Source organism: Mastomys coucha, unplaced genomic scaffold (assembly GCF_008632895.1).
Source record: "Mastomys coucha isolate ucsf_1 unplaced genomic scaffold, UCSF_Mcou_1 pScaffold6, whole genome shotgun sequence".
Lineage (NCBI taxonomy): Eukaryota > Metazoa > Chordata > Mammalia > Rodentia > Muridae > Mastomys > Mastomys coucha.
Window position 1 is genome coordinate 84,090,110 of NW_022196912.1, and position 18,769 is coordinate 84,108,878.

Here is an 18,769-nt window from a genome sequence, read left to right on the forward strand (position 1 = left end):
CATACATACATACATACATACATACATACATACATACGAGCCGAACACTCACACATATAAACTAATCTAAAAAAGTAATGAGAAAGCATTCCTGATTAATAAAGCCCTAAAGAAGTCCAGACAGTGGCTGCTGAGAAGCTCCAGGGAGAGGACTGCAGTGTGCGCCCACCATGCTCCCGGGAGCGGCCAGGCCCGGGTACCCGGCGGCGGCCGCGCAGACGCGCAGGTTCCTCGGTTCCGCCTCCGCCAATCTGGACCCTCCTCGCGTTCCGTTCGCGCGTGCGAGCGGGCGCCGAGCTGGCTGGGCCCCGGAGGGCGGATGGCGGACTCGCAGGCGTTCTGCGTGGCCGAGGAGCGCAGCGGCCACTGCGCCGTGGTGGACGGACACTTCCTCTACGTGTGGGGGGGCTACGTGGTAAGGGGAAGGGGCGGGCGCTGGGGCGGCGGCAGGGGGATGATGGCCGGCGACGCAGCGGTCCCTCAGGCTCCCGGGCGAGCTGCCCACGTCGCTCCCGCTCCCAAAGCCACCAAAACGGGGTTCCAGGGTGCGTGACCCCTCCAGCCTCGATGGCTCAGGACTGGAGAGGACCCCAGAACGCCGTGCCCTGTTATTTGGTATCTTTGCCACCGTGCTGTTCAAAATACGGAAGTCACCAAGCAGTTAAATTTATCAGCTATTTTTAGTGGCATTTCTTTGCTAATTAAGTACCTCTGGAGTCTCAAAATAGATTCTGTATTCGCCACATTCCCCAACCGAGTTTTGGGGTTGAAAATTCGTATTGCCGTGGCGGTTGGAATGTGTGTTTGTTTTGTTTCTATGATCATGGGATGATAACAAGGATTATGGAGTTGGAAAAATAATTCAGGTGTACCTGCCCACCCCGTTTGTTTACAGATTAGAAAATAAGCCCTACGGAATCTCTACTGCACGTAGAAGATACATCTTCTGAGTTCCTCAGTGCCCTTATATGACAGACCTGTAACACAACGAAATAAAGTGCATACTGTGTGTGTTAAGAATTCTCAGGTCCGAGTGGGTTTTTGTTGTTTTGTGTGCTTATTCCTAATTTAGTGCAGTATAAGTGAAAAAAAAATTGGTTTTTGAGTGCCAACTATATCTGGCATGACCTAATCAATAGGATTATAGACTAGGGTCTATTCTGTAATATTAATATTTTTTATTTATTTTATGTACATAAATGTTTTGCATATACATGTATATGTATATGTTTTGCATATATATGTATATACATATATATACATCTCTATGTATATATGTACACATATGTATGTGTATACATATATATTGTATATATACATATGCATATATGTATAAAAATTGTGCATTGTGCATTGTGTGTATGCTTGCTGTCCATGGAGGTCAGAAGAGGGTGTTAGGAGCTGGCATTACAGATTGTCAGGAACCATGTGGGTCCTGGGAATTTAATCCAGGTCCTCTGCAAGAGCAGCCAATGCTTTTAACTACAGAGCCATCTCTCCTGCTCCACATCTTCATTTTATAAAGAAAGGAGTCGACCCTGGTCATGTGACACCAGGGGCTGCTTTCTGGAGCTTTATTTTGCTTTGTTAATTATTTGAGCCAGGATCTCATACTGCAGCTCACACAATCTGGCCTGAAATTTCTTGTGTAGCCCAGGTCAGCCTCAGATTCAGAACAAGCTTCCTGGTTTTGCAGCTTAGGGGTATGAGCTACAACTAGCTCTCCTGTTTAAAACAAACAAAAACAAACAAACCAACAAAACCCAAGATCTCAAGTACCATAGGTTGTTGGCCTTGAACTCCTCATCCTCTGGCTTTCAGTTACTAGTGGTTATCTCCTGGCCTGGCTTTGCATTAGCTTTTGTGTTTTGTTTTGTTTTGTTTTGTTTTGTTTTATGAAACACTAGTACTAGTCTCTGATGCACATGTAGTTTTTTAGTGTTTTGAAGTTCTGCCACTTGAAGATACAGACTTACTAGACTTCATCTGCTGTGTTTATATTGGGGTGTGTTAACACTGGTGTAAGTTAAATGGAAAGAATTAAAATAATAACCTTGCAAGGCAGGTTGTACAGCAGCAACCTGTGACCCCTGATGTGGGGGGGCAGAAGCAGAAGAGTCAGGACTTGGAGGGCTTTTGCTGTCACACAGTGAGTTCCAGGGTAGCACAAGACATTGTGTCAAAAAATAATAGTAATCTTCTCGTATCTCACCTCTATGGATTCACTTTAACTCCATACATGAAATAGGATCAGTGTAGAATTCTTTGGGACCAAAAAGGAAATGTCTGGATGCTTTAAATCTTATTTTACTCTTGAAAATTGTAGTGGGTGAGAGTCCAGTTCTCCAGAGGGCAGCTATAGAATTTTTCTTTTCCAACTACTTGTTATTCCAAATAGCAGGGGTGCTACAACACAACCCTGTAATATATAGCACAGACTTAAATCCTGGGTCTGTTACTTTTTTAAATCGCAGGGATTGTCAACAGGTCTGAGCAGAAATGTCTCAGGTGTAAGTGGAAGGGGGAAAAGTAGGAGGCAAAAAGGCAGCATGACCTACCTCCAGAGAGTGCAGGGCCCTTCCAACAGCTGGTGTAGAAGAGCCTCTAGAACAGGGTGTAGCTGGAAGGTCCCGGAAGCTGGAGGATTCCTGCAGTGAGTGGTTCCAGAGTATGGCTGGTATTGCCTATTTTATATCCCAAACAACTCTCCTCATTAATACGAACAGTGAGTGTGTGTGCACGCGTGTGTGCGGAAGTTGACAGACTTGTGTCCTGAAAACTCAGATATCTGTGAGAAGTACTTCTGTTCAAGCCAGTTTTAAAGAACAGTGTATTTGAAACAAGTCTCCAGAGGCCAGTGTAGTTGGTACTAGAATATTCTTTTGTCTTCTATGCCTTCTTCAAAGTCCTATATCCTTGAAGGTGCCAACAATACCTTTGGAAGGCCAAAGGGGGAGATTCCCAGATAACTGGAAAGACCCCCTAGTCTGGCACATATGGAAGGTTGGTTCAGGAAATGTTTGAAAAGAGGGAAGAAGGCTTTAGTGCCAGATACTAAAGGATGTCACAGCTCTACAGTAATTCAGTGATCTCCACCCAGTAGGTAGCACCAAGACTAAGAAAGAGATGACAGAAACACACAGGCATATGAGACTGATTTTGTTTGCAAAAGAACTGTTTTGAATGTAAACAATCAAGTATACCAAAAATGGGTCTAGGATAGTTGGAGGAAAATTATAGCAGAGCCTTAAGACTGAGAAGCTAAATTCAGGAAAACTAAACTTCACTATGGGGAAAAAAGCAGGACTATTTTGAAATCTTGGATTGGGAAATGAAAAAATTGACCGATCAAACTTTTGGGGAAAGAAAAAAAAGCCTGCTTTAAGAAAGCATCACAAGCCACCGGATAGTGGTGGCGGTGCATGCCTTTAATCCCAGCACTTGGGAGGCAGAGGCAGGCAGATTTCTGAGTTTGAGGCCAGCCTGGTCTACAGAGTGAGTTCCAGGACAGCCAAGGCTACACAGAGAAACCCTGTCTTGAACAAAACAAAACAAAACAAAACAAAAGGAAGCATGACAAAATGAGAAACCTAATGGCAAATGAGGAAATATTGGTTATGCAAGTATTAGACTGAAGTTCTGTAAAAACCAAGAACAGAAGAGAAGCATATGCAAGCTTCAGAGGCCTGGAGGGGCTCAGCTGCGGAGTCCTTGCCGAGTGCACAGAAGCCCTGGGTTGAATACACTAGCCCTGTGATACACACTTGTAATCCCAGCATGCAGGAGGTAGAGGTGGGAGGATCAGATATTTAAGATCATCCATGGCTATATAGGGAATTAAAGCCAGCCTGGGCCAGAGACTCTGTCAAAAAAAATTTTTTTTCTAAGTCGAAATAAAATAGGAGTAAAGACAAAAATCTAGGACCTACCTGTAGAGGGGTGTGATACTGGGCCCATGACTGCAGAAGCTCACGATTCCTGATGTAAGAGACAGCAGGACAAGCTACCTCTCAGAGTTTGCCAGTTTACAGACAGTTCTGCAGGATGGCCTCAGAGCTTGCTCTCTGCATAGACCAGATCCTGGTGCTTCAGTCTCCCTGATGACCCATGCACTACTTAATACTCATAAAATTGTATGAGGTGTTTGTTTGTTTGTTTGTTTGAGACAGGGTCTTTCTGTAGCCCTGGCTGTCCTGGAACTCATCGTGTAGACCAGGCTGACCTGGAACAGAGATCCACCTGCCTCTGCCTCCCAAGTGCTGGGATTAAAGGTGTGTGCCCTAGGCCCAGCTAACTTTTATAGGTTTTAAACTTTGAAGTGAATACACCAAGGAACACATAAAATATCACTTAGAGATAAACACACTCACCTGCCAGATTAAGAAGCAGGGGCAGGGAGGTGTCTCAGCAGGTCAGGGTCCTTGATGCCAAGCTTGGTGGCCTAAGTTTGCTCTGTGGAGCTGATATGGTAGAAGGGGATAGCGGGCTCCATGATTTGTCTTCTGATCTCCACGTAGGTGCCTTAGTACATGCATGCCCCCCACTCAAACATACACATACACACACCACACAGAGAGAAAAAACTTGTGGAATTATCACTGTCACTTTCAAAGTTTATCTTTCTTTGTTGACATCATTGCTCTCCTCACCCCCACTCCCATAGATTATTGATCCCGGTTTATTGTTTTTTGGGGGGTTGTTTGTTTTTGGCTATATAGTACAGCATGCTAATATCCCCGGCATTAAGATAAACTGCCTTTGAGTGGCAGTTCCTTTCCAGCATCTTCAGATCTATAAAACAACCTATACAACTTACAATGTGAAAAGTGAAGACTGTTTAGAGCGGATGTGAGGAGGAGAGTCCCCCACACCCCCTCTGTGTGTGTGTGTGTGTGTGTGTGTGTGTATGTGTGTGTGTGTGTGTGTAGGTGATCAAGGACTCCAGAGGAGAGTTTCAGGCAGCTATTTGAAGTGGGTGCAGTGAACTGAACTTGGGTTCTCTGTAAGAACATCGATGCTCTTAAGTGCTGAGTCATCTCTCCAGCTCATGTGTTTTGTTTTGTTTTGTTTTTGTTTTGTTTTGTTTTTTCCCCTTAATCCTTGTGACACTGCTCCTCTGGCAGCTAAAGGAGTTTTACATTTCCTTTGGATACCACTAAACCTTGAAGTGCTCTGGCAGACAAATTTGGTGCTATGTGAATTCTGCCACATGGTCAACGCTAATATGGCTCCTGGGCTGACTGGTCCATGAGAACTGTTGACCCTGTTCTTTAATGTTTGTTAAAAATCTTATAGGGGTGCCTCAGAATATTTAGGTTCTATTACTATTTCTTATCTGTCTGTTTGTTTGTTTCTTTTTCCTTTGAGTCAGGGTTTTATGTACCCCATGCTGCCCTAACTTATGTAGTCAAACCTTGACCTTTGATCCTCTTAACTCTGTCTTTTGAGTGCTGGGATCACAAGTGTCCACTCTATGCTCAATTGATATGGTGCTGTGAATAACCAGCGCTTTGTGTAAACTCAGAAAGCACAACACTAGCTGAGCCCCAGCCCCAGCCCCAGTGCCCTTCTATTTTAAAACTGTATATTCTGTCTTGATAGTTATCTAAGACTTTGGTATCCACCATCTTACCAGATGATCCCTATCTGGAATTTCTTCTTTGTTACTTTTTAATAGTTTTAGCACATGTGTGTCTGTAAACAGTGTAGTAGCTGATCTGAGAATTACAGTATACTTACCCTTTAAGACTTCCTTGTCACTTTCAGACTTATGCATTGGTTTTTAAAATCAGTTTTACTTGTTCTCTTTATTTTAATTTTAAAAATTGATGGGTATATATGTATGTGCATGTCTGCTGTGTGTATGGGTACCTACAGAGCCAAAAGAGGACATGTATGCTGGGTGAACTCTGGTCCCCTGGGAGAACAGCCAGTGCTCTTAATCACTGAGCCATCTCTCCAGCCCCTATTTATGTACGCATTGTTTAATCATTCATAGTACACTTGCATGTCCTGTTGTCCTCCAGTTCATCAGGGCCTATGCTGAGTACTTGATTAAGTATCAGCAGATATTTGTCAAACACATGGCAAGCCATCCTTAGATCCATTCCTCTGACGTGTGTCCTTAGTGTTGTGTAAGCTTACTGTCACTTACTTGTCCTGTCCATTGTTGCTCTTGTGTTTCTTCTTGTAATCAACAGTGTGCAGTGAGCATTCTTACAGCATGTCTCTCATACATGAGCAAGTATGTGAATTCTCTAGGGCATGGACCCTACTGGGTCACTTGGCAAGCAAACTAAATTGGGAGATTTCAGACCGTTGACAAAATATTTGTATTGATTTGCATCTCCACCAGCCTCCCCATCCTTCCATACCCTCAACAGCATTTGGTACGGCACGCCCTAACCTTCCCTCTAGCACAGCGAGTGAGGGTGATGGATTCCACTGCACTTTTAGTTCCCGGCTCTCAGATTAATGATGTTTGCAATTTTATTTTCTAATTTTTCTTTGGTGTGTGCGTGATGTATGTTTGTGAGTGCAGGGACCTGTGTGCTGTGGTGCATATGTAGAGGTCAGAGGATAGCATTCTGGAATCCACTTGGTTCTGAGGGCAGGTATCCTAGCCTCTGACATGCTGCATACTGCTGCAGATTCAGGCTAGCTGATGCTCACATTTCTGGTCAATTCTCCTGTCTCCACCTGCCATCTCTGGGGCTTGAGCTAGGGTTCCAGGCTCCTGTGGTAAGTGCTTTTACCCACAGAACCATATTGATGGCCAAGGTAACTTGTTAAAGTTTAAATTTGTTCAAATATTTTATGACCTAGTCATATTTTCTTGCTTGTGAAAATACTGGTCTATGTATTTTTCTGTTGGGTTGTATTTTTGTCTTGGTTTTCAATATTTTCATGAAAGTCGTTTCAGTTTGGAGTTTGTCCTGCTCCTCTTAGTCCCAAGCCCAGGAACCCTAAATCCCATCTCTCTCTCCTTTCCAGCTATTGGCTGTTGGCATCTTTATTTATGAGTCAGAATTAACTGGGGACAGGTTTCCAGAAGCTACATGCAGATTTTCTCCTGCAAACAGTTTTGGGGGCCCCAGTTAGCATTAGAATACAAGCAGCTAGACTCTCTCTGTAGATCAGGCTGGCCTTGAACTCAGAGATTGGCCTGTCTCTGCCTTCTGGGTGCTGGGATTAAAGCTGTGTGTCATCACAGCCCAGCATACTTGATATTTTTCATTTTTTAAAGGGTTCTTTTTTTAATGTACAAAATTATTTATTTTTAAAAATTATTAAGTCAGCTGGGCAGTGGTGGCGCATGCCTTTAATCCCAGCACTTGAGAGGCAGAGGCAGGCAGATTTTAGAGTTTGAGGCCAGCCTGGTCTACAGAGTGAGTTCTAGGACAGCCAGGACTACACAGAGAAACCCTGTCTTGAACCCCCCTCCCCCCAAAAATTATTAAGTCAAATAAATTCTTATGTAAGGGATTTGAGTCCTTTGCTGTCCATCCAGGTCATCTCAAGATAGCCCTTCTCAAAGGCTGTCCAGTTGTGCTTTTCAGCCCTTCCTTTTTATAGGAAACATTCAACATTTCTAAAGTTATGGTATCTTTTTAATTTGATTATTTTAAATTATGTATGTGTGTGTGTGAGAGAGAGTGAGAGAGAGATGGGCACTTGAGTGCAGGTGCCAGTGGCACTGGATTCCCTAAAGCTGGAGTTACAGGCAGTTGTGAGTTCGATGTGAGTTACGAGGACAGGACTCAGGTCCTCTGGAAAAGCAGTATGTGTTCTTAACTGCTGAGCCATGTCTCCAGCCTCACACACAGTATTCTGGTGATTAATTTTGTCTTATTAATTTCTAATATGGCCATGTCTACTGGAAATGAGACGTGCAGCTACTTCATAGTAGTCCTTTAGAGCATGCTTAGACTTTCTCTAGAGACCAGCTATGGTTATTTCTCATAGATATTCTGTTCATTTTTTTTTTGTTTTTTTCATTAATTAATTAATTTATTCACTTTACATCCTAATATCTGCCTCCCCTCTCCTTCTAGTCCCTCCTCTGGGAAGGGAGATGTTCCTCTCTGGGTCTCACCCTACCCTGGCACATCAAGTCACTGCAGGACTAGGCACATCCTCTCCCACTGACTGAGGCCAAACAAGGCAGCTTAGTTAGGGGAATAGGATCCACAGACAGGCAGGTAGACAACAGATTCAGAGACAGCCACACTCTAGTTGTTGGGAGACCTGCATCAAGACCAATCTGCTCATTTGCTACATATGTGGGTGGGAGAGTGCCAGGTCAAGCCCATGCTAGCTCTTAGGTTGGTGGTTCAGTCTCTGGGAGCCTCCAAAGCTCTAGGTTAGTTGATTCTTTTGGTTTTCCTGTGGAGTCCCAGTCCTCTTTGGGTCTTCCGCAAGACTGCCTGAGCTCTATCTAATGTTTGGCTTTGCGTCTCTTCATATGTTCCCATCAGCTGCTTAGTAGAGCCTCTCAGAGAACGGGTATGCTAGGCTCCTGTGTGAAAGCATAACAGAGTATCATTAGTAGTGTCTGGAATTGGTTCCTGCCCACAGGATGGATCTCAAATTGGGGCAGTCATTGATTGGCCGTCCCCGCCATCTCTGCTCTATCTTTGTCCCTGCACATCTTGTAGGCAGGACATGTTTTTGGTCGACAGCTTTGTGGGTGGGCTGCTGTCCTTATCCCTCCACTGGTAGTCTTGCCTGACTGCAGGTGGTGGCCTCTTCAGGCTCCATATCCCTCACTCAGTAGAGACAGCCTCATAGACTCCCTGGGACCTCCCCTCCACTCCAGTCCCTGGTCTCTGGCACATCCTAGAGTTGCCCCCCAACTCCGATTTTCTTTCTCCCCTGTTCTCCCTACACCTGATCCCCACCTTGCCCTCCCCTTCCCCTCTTCCACCCAGTTCCCTCTGTCCATCCACCTCTGATACCTATTTTATTTCTCCTTCTGAGAAAGATTCAAGCATCCTCCCTTAGGCCCTCCCTGGTTTCTTTGGGTCTGTGAATTATATCATGGGTATCCTGTACTTTATGGCTAATATCCACTTATTAGTAAGTACATACCATGTATATCCTTTTGGGTCTGGGTTACCCACTCAGGATGATATTTTCTATATATTTTCCATTTGCCTGCAAAATTAATGATATTATTGTTTTTAATAGCTGAATAGTATTCTATTGTGTAAATGAACCACATTTTCTGTATCCATTCCTCAGTAGAGGGACACCTGGGTTGTTTCCAGTTTCTAGCCATGATGAATAAAGCTTCTGTGAACATGATTTATCGAGTGTCCTTGTGGGATGGTGGAGCTTCTTTTAGCTATCTGGCCAGGATGGTCTCCGTGGGTCTTGAGTAAGGAGCATGCATTCTAATTATTGGTTGATTTGATCTCCATGTATACATTTTGCCAGCTTTGCGGTTGCATTGTTCACAATTCCTGTGCCCTTATTATTTTATCTTTTGTCTGATTAGACTTAATGCTTATTTTTCTTTCAGTTCCTGCAATCAAAACAGGTTTTGTATAATCGAGGCAAGCACCCACCACTGGGCTGGGCTCTAGCTATCTGTTCTGTCAGTCACTGCAATCAATACTGACATTCTCCATTTTATAATTTGTTAGATTTTCCCTGTGGCCAGGCACCAGTTTTTGCTTCATATGTCTCTTGGAGTTACCTTTTGAGGTACACATGAATTTAAGATTATCTTATATTTCTGGTTCATTAAGTATTTTTATTATTTTGTAATGACTTACTTCCCAGTGTTCATGCAGTCGCACCAGCTTCCTTGTGGTTGTCCTTGTGGTTAGTATTTGTGTGACATTTCTTTATCTACCCTATAATGGACGTATTTGTGTGACTTTTTAAAAAATCTATCCTATAATGGACATGGTGTCCTGTTTTATGTAAAATACATGCAGCCAGGGCTCAATTATATCCAGTGTGCTACTCATTTCACCTAGAGTTTTGTCTGTCGTCATGTAACTTTGATACACCTCTATCTCACCATGTAGCTGAGGCTGGCTTCAAACTTAAGATCTTCCTACCTCTGTTACCCAAGTGCTGGAATTGCAGTCCTGTACCACCCTAATTCTGATATGCTATGTTTTCTTTTTTGTTTTTGAGATCAGGTTTCTCTGTTAACACTGGCTGTCCTGGAACTTGCTGTATAGGCCAGGTTGCCTCAACCTGCCTCTGCCTCCTGAGTATTGGGAATAAAAGCTTGCACCAACATACCTTGCCATTTTTTTTTTCAAGACAGGGTCTCACTGTGTACACCAGGCTGGCCTTGGACTCAGAGAGACCTCAGAGATCTCCTGCCTCTGCTTCTGAGCTGGAAGTAGAGGTACAAGTCACCACACTAGCCTGGGAGGCTTTATCACCAATGTGTTCTGTTTTCGCCTCTCTGTTGTTTCTCATCCTCCTTCCTTAACTCTCTTAATTTGAGAATTGTTTCAGAAGGCTTTGTTCATTTTCAATTTCTCTTTGTTTACATAATAAATTATGTAATTTGGTTTTAGTTATTTCATAGCTATCTAACTTATTATAACATAAAATTTAACCTAATATAAATTTACATAAATTTAACATAAAATTCAAAGTTAAAATGTACATTTATTTGTTTGTTTATTTGTATGTGCCTGTGTTACAGGCAGTGAGTGTAAGTACCATCACAAATGTATGGAGGTCAGAGGAGAGTTTGCAGGAGTTCTTAGTTTTCTTCTTCTACCATGAGGATTCCCAGAGACGGAATTCAGGTCCTGGGCTTGGCCACTAGCTCCTTTACTTGCTAAGCTAAGGTTCTCAGCCTTCCTAATGCTTTTTCATAACTAATTTGGCTAAGGTTATAAATCATAATGTAAATACCTACTATGTAAGATATGTGATATGCAACCCCTGTCAAAGGGTTTTTCAACCCCCCAAAAGAATCACAACTCACAGGTTGATAACCACTGCAGCAAGCTCTCTCGTTGGCCCTCAAAGTTAAATTTTAAGTTAAAAGTTCGCGGGCGGTGGTGCCGTACACCTTTAATCCCAGCACTTGGGAGGCAGAGGCAGGCAGATTTCTGAGTTCGAGACCAGCCTGGTCTATAGAGTGAGTTCCAGGACAGCCAGGGCTATACAGAGAAACCCTGTCTTGAAAAACCAAAAAAAAAAAAAAAAAAAGTTCAAGTACCAGGTGGGGGCTGTGGCATTAGAGCACTTGTTTAGGGCACAATAAATCTCCAGATCCAGAAGCCTCTGGAGTGTGCCAAGGAGGACAAGGAGTGCAGAGCATTTAGTGGATGGGTTGTTCCTTTGTTTTCTGGGATGGGAGCAGAGAAATGGATAGAGCATGGTCAGGAGAGCAGTTGTTTTTTGAGGGATGAGTTGGATGTTCTTAGGAATGATGCAGTGGAAAGGAAACTTGATGTGGAAGAGAAGTCATTGGCTTGAAGAGGCATCTGTGGTTTAGAGTCCTTACTGCTCCCACAAGGCCTGCTCATAACCACCTAGAGCTCCAAGGGATCCCATGCCTCTGACCTCCGTGTGACCCTGCACAGACATGCACATAATTGTTTAAGCTCCATTTAAGAAGGTATGATGCAGGTGATGGCCCTGAGCAGTTAGATCCAACTTCTTTTATTTGTGCTTTGTTTGTTTTTCTATATAACCCAAGAAAGGTTAGTCACATTGATTATTCTTCTAAAGTGAAGGTGCAGTCCGTTTTGCAGGAATGAGTCTGCTTAGCTATCCAGCATAAATTCTATTTGCTTTTTACGTACAAGGAACTTGCTGAGGCTCTGGGAAATTAGCTATAACAAGCAGACATGACATCTGCCCTCATGGTGTTGGTGGTAAGTTACAGGCCAGTTGAACAAAACAGCAAAACAAAGGAACAAAACCCAAAGAAATACATTTTTTTAAGGTGTTAAGAGATCTGAGATAAAAACTTTTCAACACGCTGGGGTAAATAATCACAGAAGTTTCACGCGTGTCACCAGGACTGGGGATCAGCAGAGGAAACCAGCCTTCAGAGGCAGTGTGGTGCACACCCGAGGTACTCAAGTGGCCACACTCTTCTGTGGCATGGAAGCTCCGTGTTCTGCTGGGTTTTGTTTTTTCCTGTGTGAAAATGTAGCTGCCCCGAGCCTTTTTTCTTAAGATTCATATATTTCTGCTTTTACTCTAAACATTTACTTCAGCTTTTCTCACCCCAGGGGACAATTTGTTATTATATAATTGAAAAATGGTAATTTTGTACATTCTTTATTTTTAGTCTATTGAAGACAATGAGGTATATTTGCCGAACGATGAAATGTGGACCTATGATATTGATAGTGGGCTGTGGTAAGTAATTTTAAGTTACAAAATGTCGAGTCTTTTTTGTTTTGTTTTGTTTTGTTTTTTGTTGTTTTTTTTTTGTTGTTGTTTTTTTGGTTTTTTTTTGAGACAGGGTTTCTCTGTGTAGCCCTGGCTGTCCTGGAAGTCACTCTGTAGACCAGGCTGGTCTTGAACTCAGAAATCCACCTGCCTCTGCCTCCCAAGTGCTGGGACTAAAGGTGTGCGCCACCGCCCAGCAAAATGTTGAGTCTTCTAACTCACAAATGCCTTAGTAGACCACAGGGAATTTATGAGCATCCTTTGAATATCCTACAACATTTATGATGTACCCCTCTCCTTATCTCTCTGTGGTTCATCCTCTGGCCCCTCCTTTCCACATTCCGTGTCTCACAGGGTCTCTGAAGGCTGTTTTGCTCAGCTGATTCCCACTTATGGTGACATGTGTGGAACTTTTGTTGAGTATTACCCTCACCCCCAGCAAGATGAAAAGTTGTATTATGGATCTCTTTATACTTTTTTGCTTATTTATTTGGGAGTAAGGTCATACTCTGAAACCTAGACAGGCCCACAGCTCTCTATCTGTTTGCCCCAGTTTCCCCAGCACTGGGACTACAGGCGTGTGCCACAGCACCTGGCTGCAATTATGCTGATCTATGATTGGCAATGATGCTTTTCAATGGGAAGAATACTAAAGGAAGCTTTCATTTGTCTTCTGGGAAGCTAAGAGCGTCTCTGTGGTCCTTGTTGCAGGAAAATGCACCTAATGGAAGGGGAGCTCCCTCCCTCCATGTCGGGAAGCTGTGGGGCTTGCATCAACGGAAGGCTCTATGTTTTTGGAGGCTATGATGACAAAGGATACAGCAACCGGGTATTCCTTTCTTTTAATTCAGGCGTGTAGCCAACATGTAATCCCTAATGTGTCATTCCATCCCACACATTTGCAAATGGTTTAAAAAGAAGGTAACAGGAGTACATCCTAAGCTTGTTGCTACTGGGCTTAAAAGACAGATGGAGAACACAGCAGCCATGTTCTTTCTCCACGTTCCCCACCCCACCTCAGTTAGCTGCAGTCTTGGTTGTTACCCACAGGTAAGAGCAGGAGGGGCAAAGGCAGTCACAGAATGTTTTACACATCAGTTTGCTTCTGGAACATGTCTTATTTTCATCAATTCTGTAATTTAGATTTTTTAATAGGTGAGGTATTTATTGGAAATAAAAGTAGAGTTGTTTTTTGGATGGCAAACTCCTGAAACAGATTTTGTTTTCAGATGCTGAAGCTTCTAATAGTACTCTCATCTTTTAAAAGCTTTACTTTGTCAATTTACGAACAAGAGATGGAACTTACATCTGGGAAAAAATCACCAAGTTTGATGGACAACCACCCACACCACGTGATAAGCTTTCCTGCTGGGTATATAAAGACAGGTAATGCAGAAGCCGAACTTTATTATCCTTAGGATAGGATATAGCCTTTGGCCAAAACTGAGGCAACTCCATGTTTCCCAGTAATTGTAGATCTGTTTTGATATCAAAGGCAACAGCAGTCCTAAAACTGCTAAGAACTATGTCATACAAATGAACTTGAAAGAAATGCTATTTGGATTTTTCTCCTTGGATAATTTATTTATTTATTAAGTTTCTAGATCATTAACACCTTGACATGATAAAAAACTAAAGCTCTAATAAAATGTGTACAATGAACCTGGTGGTGGTGGCACACACCTTTAATCCCAACACTCGAGAGGCGGAGGCAGTTGAATCTTCGTGAGTTTGAGACCAAGCTGGTCTACAGAGCTAGTTCTAGGACACAGAGAAACCTGTCTCAAAAAACCAAAGCCAACCAAATAAAGTGTTCAAGGAAAGGCCAGCTTCCTTTAGCTACCAAATCCATCTTGACCTCCTGTTTGCTCCCATCGCAAAGAACCCCGAAGCCTATATTCCTTTTTGTTGTTAGGACACAGCTCCCACGTATCTGCCATGGGACTCTTCTAAGGCTCTAAACCTCAATACCCATTAAAGCACAGCCCCTGGCAGGCTGACTTCTCCCAGCCCTCAAATGACTCCAAGGTGCAGCAGATCCAGGCCTTTCCAGCGCTTGTCTCTAGATTCGCTCACCAGTCCTGTCCATTTCCAGCTGCTTTCCCCTTCATTTCATCTGATTCAAGACAGGGCTTCACACAGCTGGGCAAGCACTCTGCTGCTAATTATACCACAGCCCCCTAGGCCAGCTTTTGGTGACAATACTGACCCTTCCCTCAAGACAACATACAGAAAGCCACTTTCTTCTGACTGATTTGCCATCCCAGCCTCTGCAGCTGGATGGTTTTTCTTCCCCAAGTACCTAGTGTGAGGCATGAGGACAGAGTCTCTCCCACTGGAGGTTCTTTCCCTGCTGGGGTCATTTCCTTTATGGCTCATTGTTCCCTCAAAAGTTTTTAAACTATGACTGTGTAGTTTATTTGGTTTGTTTAGGTAGTTAGGGTAAGAGAAGGAATGTATATCAAATTCCTTTTGTGTGTGTGGCTTTTGAGGCAGAGTCTCACTCTGCCTGGCCTAGAACTCCTTACAGAGCCCAGGCTGACTTGGGAACTCATGAGAATCCTCCACTCCTAGCTTCCTGAGGGCTAGTATTGCAGGCCTGACCCACGGAACCCAGCTATTTCAACTGTGAACAAGCTAGAAGCAAGACTCTGAATGTGTGCCCTTCTCATTTGTTTTTTTAGATTAGTGTATTTCGGTGGTTATGGGTACAGGAGGCACAGTGAGCTTCAAGAATGTTTTGATGTCCATGACGCCTCTTGGGTAAGGACGTAATCGCTTTTTAATTCAGCATCCTTGGAAGCTTCAGGAGTAATGAATCTAATCTTTCTTATTTTAAGTGTTTCCGATTTGCCATATTAACAGCCCCCCCCCCCAAAAAAAACCCAAACCATCAGTAGTCACTTGGCTTCTGACAGGTGAGCAGAGGCTTTAGCACAGCTTGGGGATTGTTTGTAATTGACCAGAGTGTCTGTTGTAGGCACACACCTCCATGCAGACGCGCCTACAGTTACAGAGCTCAGCCTGAGCACTGTAGAGTGAGGGAAGAGTTGGCAGTGCTCCTTTCTACTTGGCTTGTTCTACTAGCCAGAAAATTTAAAAGCCATAACTTATAAAAATATTTTTTTTCTAAGACAGGATCTTACTGTGTCACCCAGGCTGTCCTGGAACTCACTATGTAGTTGAGGCTGGTCTTCAGTCCAGGTGCTCTGCCTGCCTCAGCCTCTGAAGTGCTGGGACGATAGGTACAAGACACCATACCCAGCTTATAAAAATGGAGTCTTTTAAAAGATTACTCTCGCCGGGCGGTGGTGGTGCACGCCTTTAATCCCAGCAGTTGGGGGGCAGAGGCAAGTGGATTTCTGAGTTCGAGGCCAGCCTGGTCTACAGAGTAAGTTCCAGGACAGCCAGGGCTACACAGTGAAACCCTGTCTTGAAAATACAAAAAAAAAAAAAAAATCAAGACAGGGAAGGCTACACCCTGTCTCAAAACCCCCAAACAAAAACATTTCTCTCACTGCAGAAGGACATAGATATTTCAGTCTTGCCTTTTAGCACAGGTCATGCTTATACATTTTACTTAAGTCTTATTTATTATTTTATGTGTATATGTGTGCTGTATATTGGTGCACTACATCCATGCAGTGCCCTCAGAGGCCAGAAGAGAGAGTGAGATCCCATGGAACTAGAGTTTCAGGTGGTTGTGAGCTAGCTGGCATGGGTGCTGGGAGCTAAACCAGTGTCCTTTGGAAGAGTAGCAAATGTCCTTCTTGCTCTCTTCTCAGGGAAATCCAGGACAAAGGACTAACTGAGGTGCAATTAACATATCAAAGTGGATTCTGCCAGTATCCCTCAGTCCCAAAAAGTCATCCTGACTGGCATAGTCCATCTCCACCATAAACTCCAGGCCAGGGCTGGGCTTCTCTTCTCCTCTTTGATCCCTGTATAACCCTGCCATTTTGGCTACTACAGTCTATCTGCTCACTCTTGTATCCTGCTTCCCTGGCCTCTTAACTTCTGGCCCTCCCCATCTTCCAGCATGGCCTAGTCCAATCTACCATGTTCACTCCGAAGTCTTCCAGATGCCTCACATCCACCTTAAACCTCTCCAACTACACCTAGGAGCAGTCATGGCCTCATTTTTTTTTTTTTCTCTGTAGAATAGGCTGGCCTCCAATTCAGTAGTTGGCTTGACTCTGCCTCCCACATACAAGGATTAAAGGCATGCATCACCATGCTTGCCAAACTTAACTTTTTCTTAACTTTTATTTTTATATTATGTATATAGGTGTCCTGCCTGTATATATGTCTGTGCACCATGTGTGTGCAGTGCCAGCAGAGAACAGAAGAAGGTATTGGATCCTGTGGAGTTACAGACAGCTGTGAGCCACTGTGTGGGTGCTGGGATTGAACCTGGGTCCTATGAAAGAAGAGTCAGTTCTCTTAAATATTGAACCATTGCTCCAATTCACTGCCCCATCCCCACCCCCATTAGAACTTTTTTCAATACACTTTTTTCAATACAGGAAACAATAGTTCTCTAGTTTATTATAGTGAAATAGATTTGAAAATAGAAATATTCATTCTGTTCCTTACAACTGAAGAAGTAGCAAGGGAGCCACAGAGCTGCAGGTGGGCAGCCCTGTGCCGGGGACAGCCTAGGCTCTGCCCTGAGGTGTGGTGTGTACCTGACTTTACTACTGTGGTGATGCTGAACTGTGTGTGTAAATGTGCCTGTAACTTTATCAGGAAATATGTAGTGTAACTATGCTGATGGTTTAGCTACAAAGCTCTTAGCTGTTTGTTTCTGTTTTAGGAAGAGCAGATTTTCTGGGGGTGGCACAATGATGTCCATGTGTTTGACACAAAGACGAGGGCGTGGTCTCAACCAGAAATTAAAGTAAGTGCTACTAAGTTACCTGGAGGTCTTTGGAGCGGAAGCCCTTCCCCTGTCTCCAGTCCTCTCATCTCTCCAGCATTCCCCTTTCTTAATAAACTCTTTTCTGTTTCTAGGTTAATTCATTATTATCAACTAGATTTCAGTTATTCAAGTAACCTTGAAACATCAGAGCTTCATTCAAGATAAAGTAGAAATAAGGAGTTTTTTATTTTAAGAATTTTAGGAAATAGGAAACAAACAAACATACAAACAAACCAAAACAACAACAACAACAAAAGTAAACCAACTTCCAAAATGCAGGAAAGGATTTTGTCTATGAAAGAAGGGCTTTCTTGGATTTGGCTTAAAGCATCAGCGAAGTTGGTTTGTGATTTTGAGGATTTGGGGGCCATTAGTAAGTTCTTAGAGTCTCTGAGATGCAAAATTAGATCTGTAGTGAGGGGAGAGGAAATGAGTTTTTTTAAATTTATTTAAAATCCTTATATTTCAGGCTGAACCTTATGAACGTTGATTTTGTTGGGTGGTGGGTGTGTAAGGGTGGAGGGGTGCGCCTTTTTTTAAGAAGCTGTTTGTAGTTATGGCCCAGGATGTGGCTGGTACAGCCATTTCAAGTCTGTCTTCTGTTCTGATCTCTGCTTGCAGGGTGGAGTTCCACCACAGCCACGAGCCGCGCATTCATGTGCAGTTCTGGGAAATAAGGGTTATGTCTTTGGCGGACGCGTTTTGGTCAGTGTTTTCATGGAAACGGTATCCTCATGTGTGATGTTTATAAATGCTTGTCGTCTGATTCTGAGGAGCATCTGGACATTCAACTAACCCAGAGATTAAGCTGCACATAGTACTAAGATTTACCTATCTCCTGTTTCCGAGAGAGGCCCTCCACACACTGTCCCAGATGGTTTGAACTATATTTCAATGAGGAAAGCCCTTCAGTTGAGGATGCCCTTCACAGGGATGTTTAATTTCTTACCGTACAAGCTCTGGTAGTTTAAGTCCACCTCTTTCCCCTTTGATACATTAATCTGGGAGTTCCACGTTAATTTTCTTGATGCTTAGAATTGGTTTTCAGTGTCTAAGCTTCCAGGGCCAAGCAGAATAGGGCAATCTGTACTTAATACGAGCTTACATTAGAGCTCACTTTTTATTCCATAAAGAATTAAAACCCTGTCCAATTATTGTGCTTTTATTTCAGCAAACCAGGATGAATGACTTACACTATCTAACCCTAGATACCTGGGTCTGGTCTGGAAGGTGAGTCTAAGATCTGTGTTCCAGTCTGTAGGGTTGGGTGTGAGCTGCTGTGCAGTCTGTCATAATACAAGCTTGGGTCTCTGAAACTGAGTGGATATTTTTCTTTAGATTATATATTATATATTAATAATATATAATATATAATCTAAAGAAAATATATTAATATAATATAATATATAAATAATATATAATATTAATATATTATATGTTAATAATATATTAATATAATGT

At 43.1% G+C, this 18,769-nt stretch overlaps 1 protein-coding gene across 4 annotated transcripts in view; it reads left to right on the forward strand.

Moving 5' to 3' along the window:
• The first annotated feature begins 239 nt into the window (after nucleotides 1-239).
• Klhdc1 (kelch domain containing 1) overlaps nucleotides 240-18,769 on the forward strand; it is a 38,878-nt gene continuing 20,348 nt past the window's right edge. The window contains exons 1-9 of one of the 4 annotated variants that reach the window (XM_031356268.1): nucleotides 300-415; nucleotides 896-1,027; nucleotides 12,284-12,354; nucleotides 13,099-13,216; nucleotides 13,655-13,773; nucleotides 15,072-15,150; nucleotides 17,204-17,287; nucleotides 17,930-18,013; nucleotides 18,480-18,538. In XM_031356268.1, coding sequence (XP_031212128.1) covers nucleotides 12,323-12,354; nucleotides 13,099-13,216; nucleotides 13,655-13,773; nucleotides 15,072-15,150; nucleotides 17,204-17,287; nucleotides 17,930-18,013; nucleotides 18,480-18,538 — 575 coding nt within the window. In that variant the 5' untranslated portion in view covers nucleotides 300-415; nucleotides 896-1,027; nucleotides 12,284-12,322. Of the gene's footprint in view, nucleotides 416-895; nucleotides 1,028-9,192; nucleotides 9,709-12,283; nucleotides 12,355-13,098; nucleotides 13,217-13,654; nucleotides 13,774-15,071; nucleotides 15,151-17,203; nucleotides 17,288-17,929; nucleotides 18,014-18,479; nucleotides 18,539-18,769 lie in introns of those variants that run through there. The other 3 variants (XM_031356266.1, XM_031356269.1, XM_031356267.1) reach the window with 3 other exon arrangements.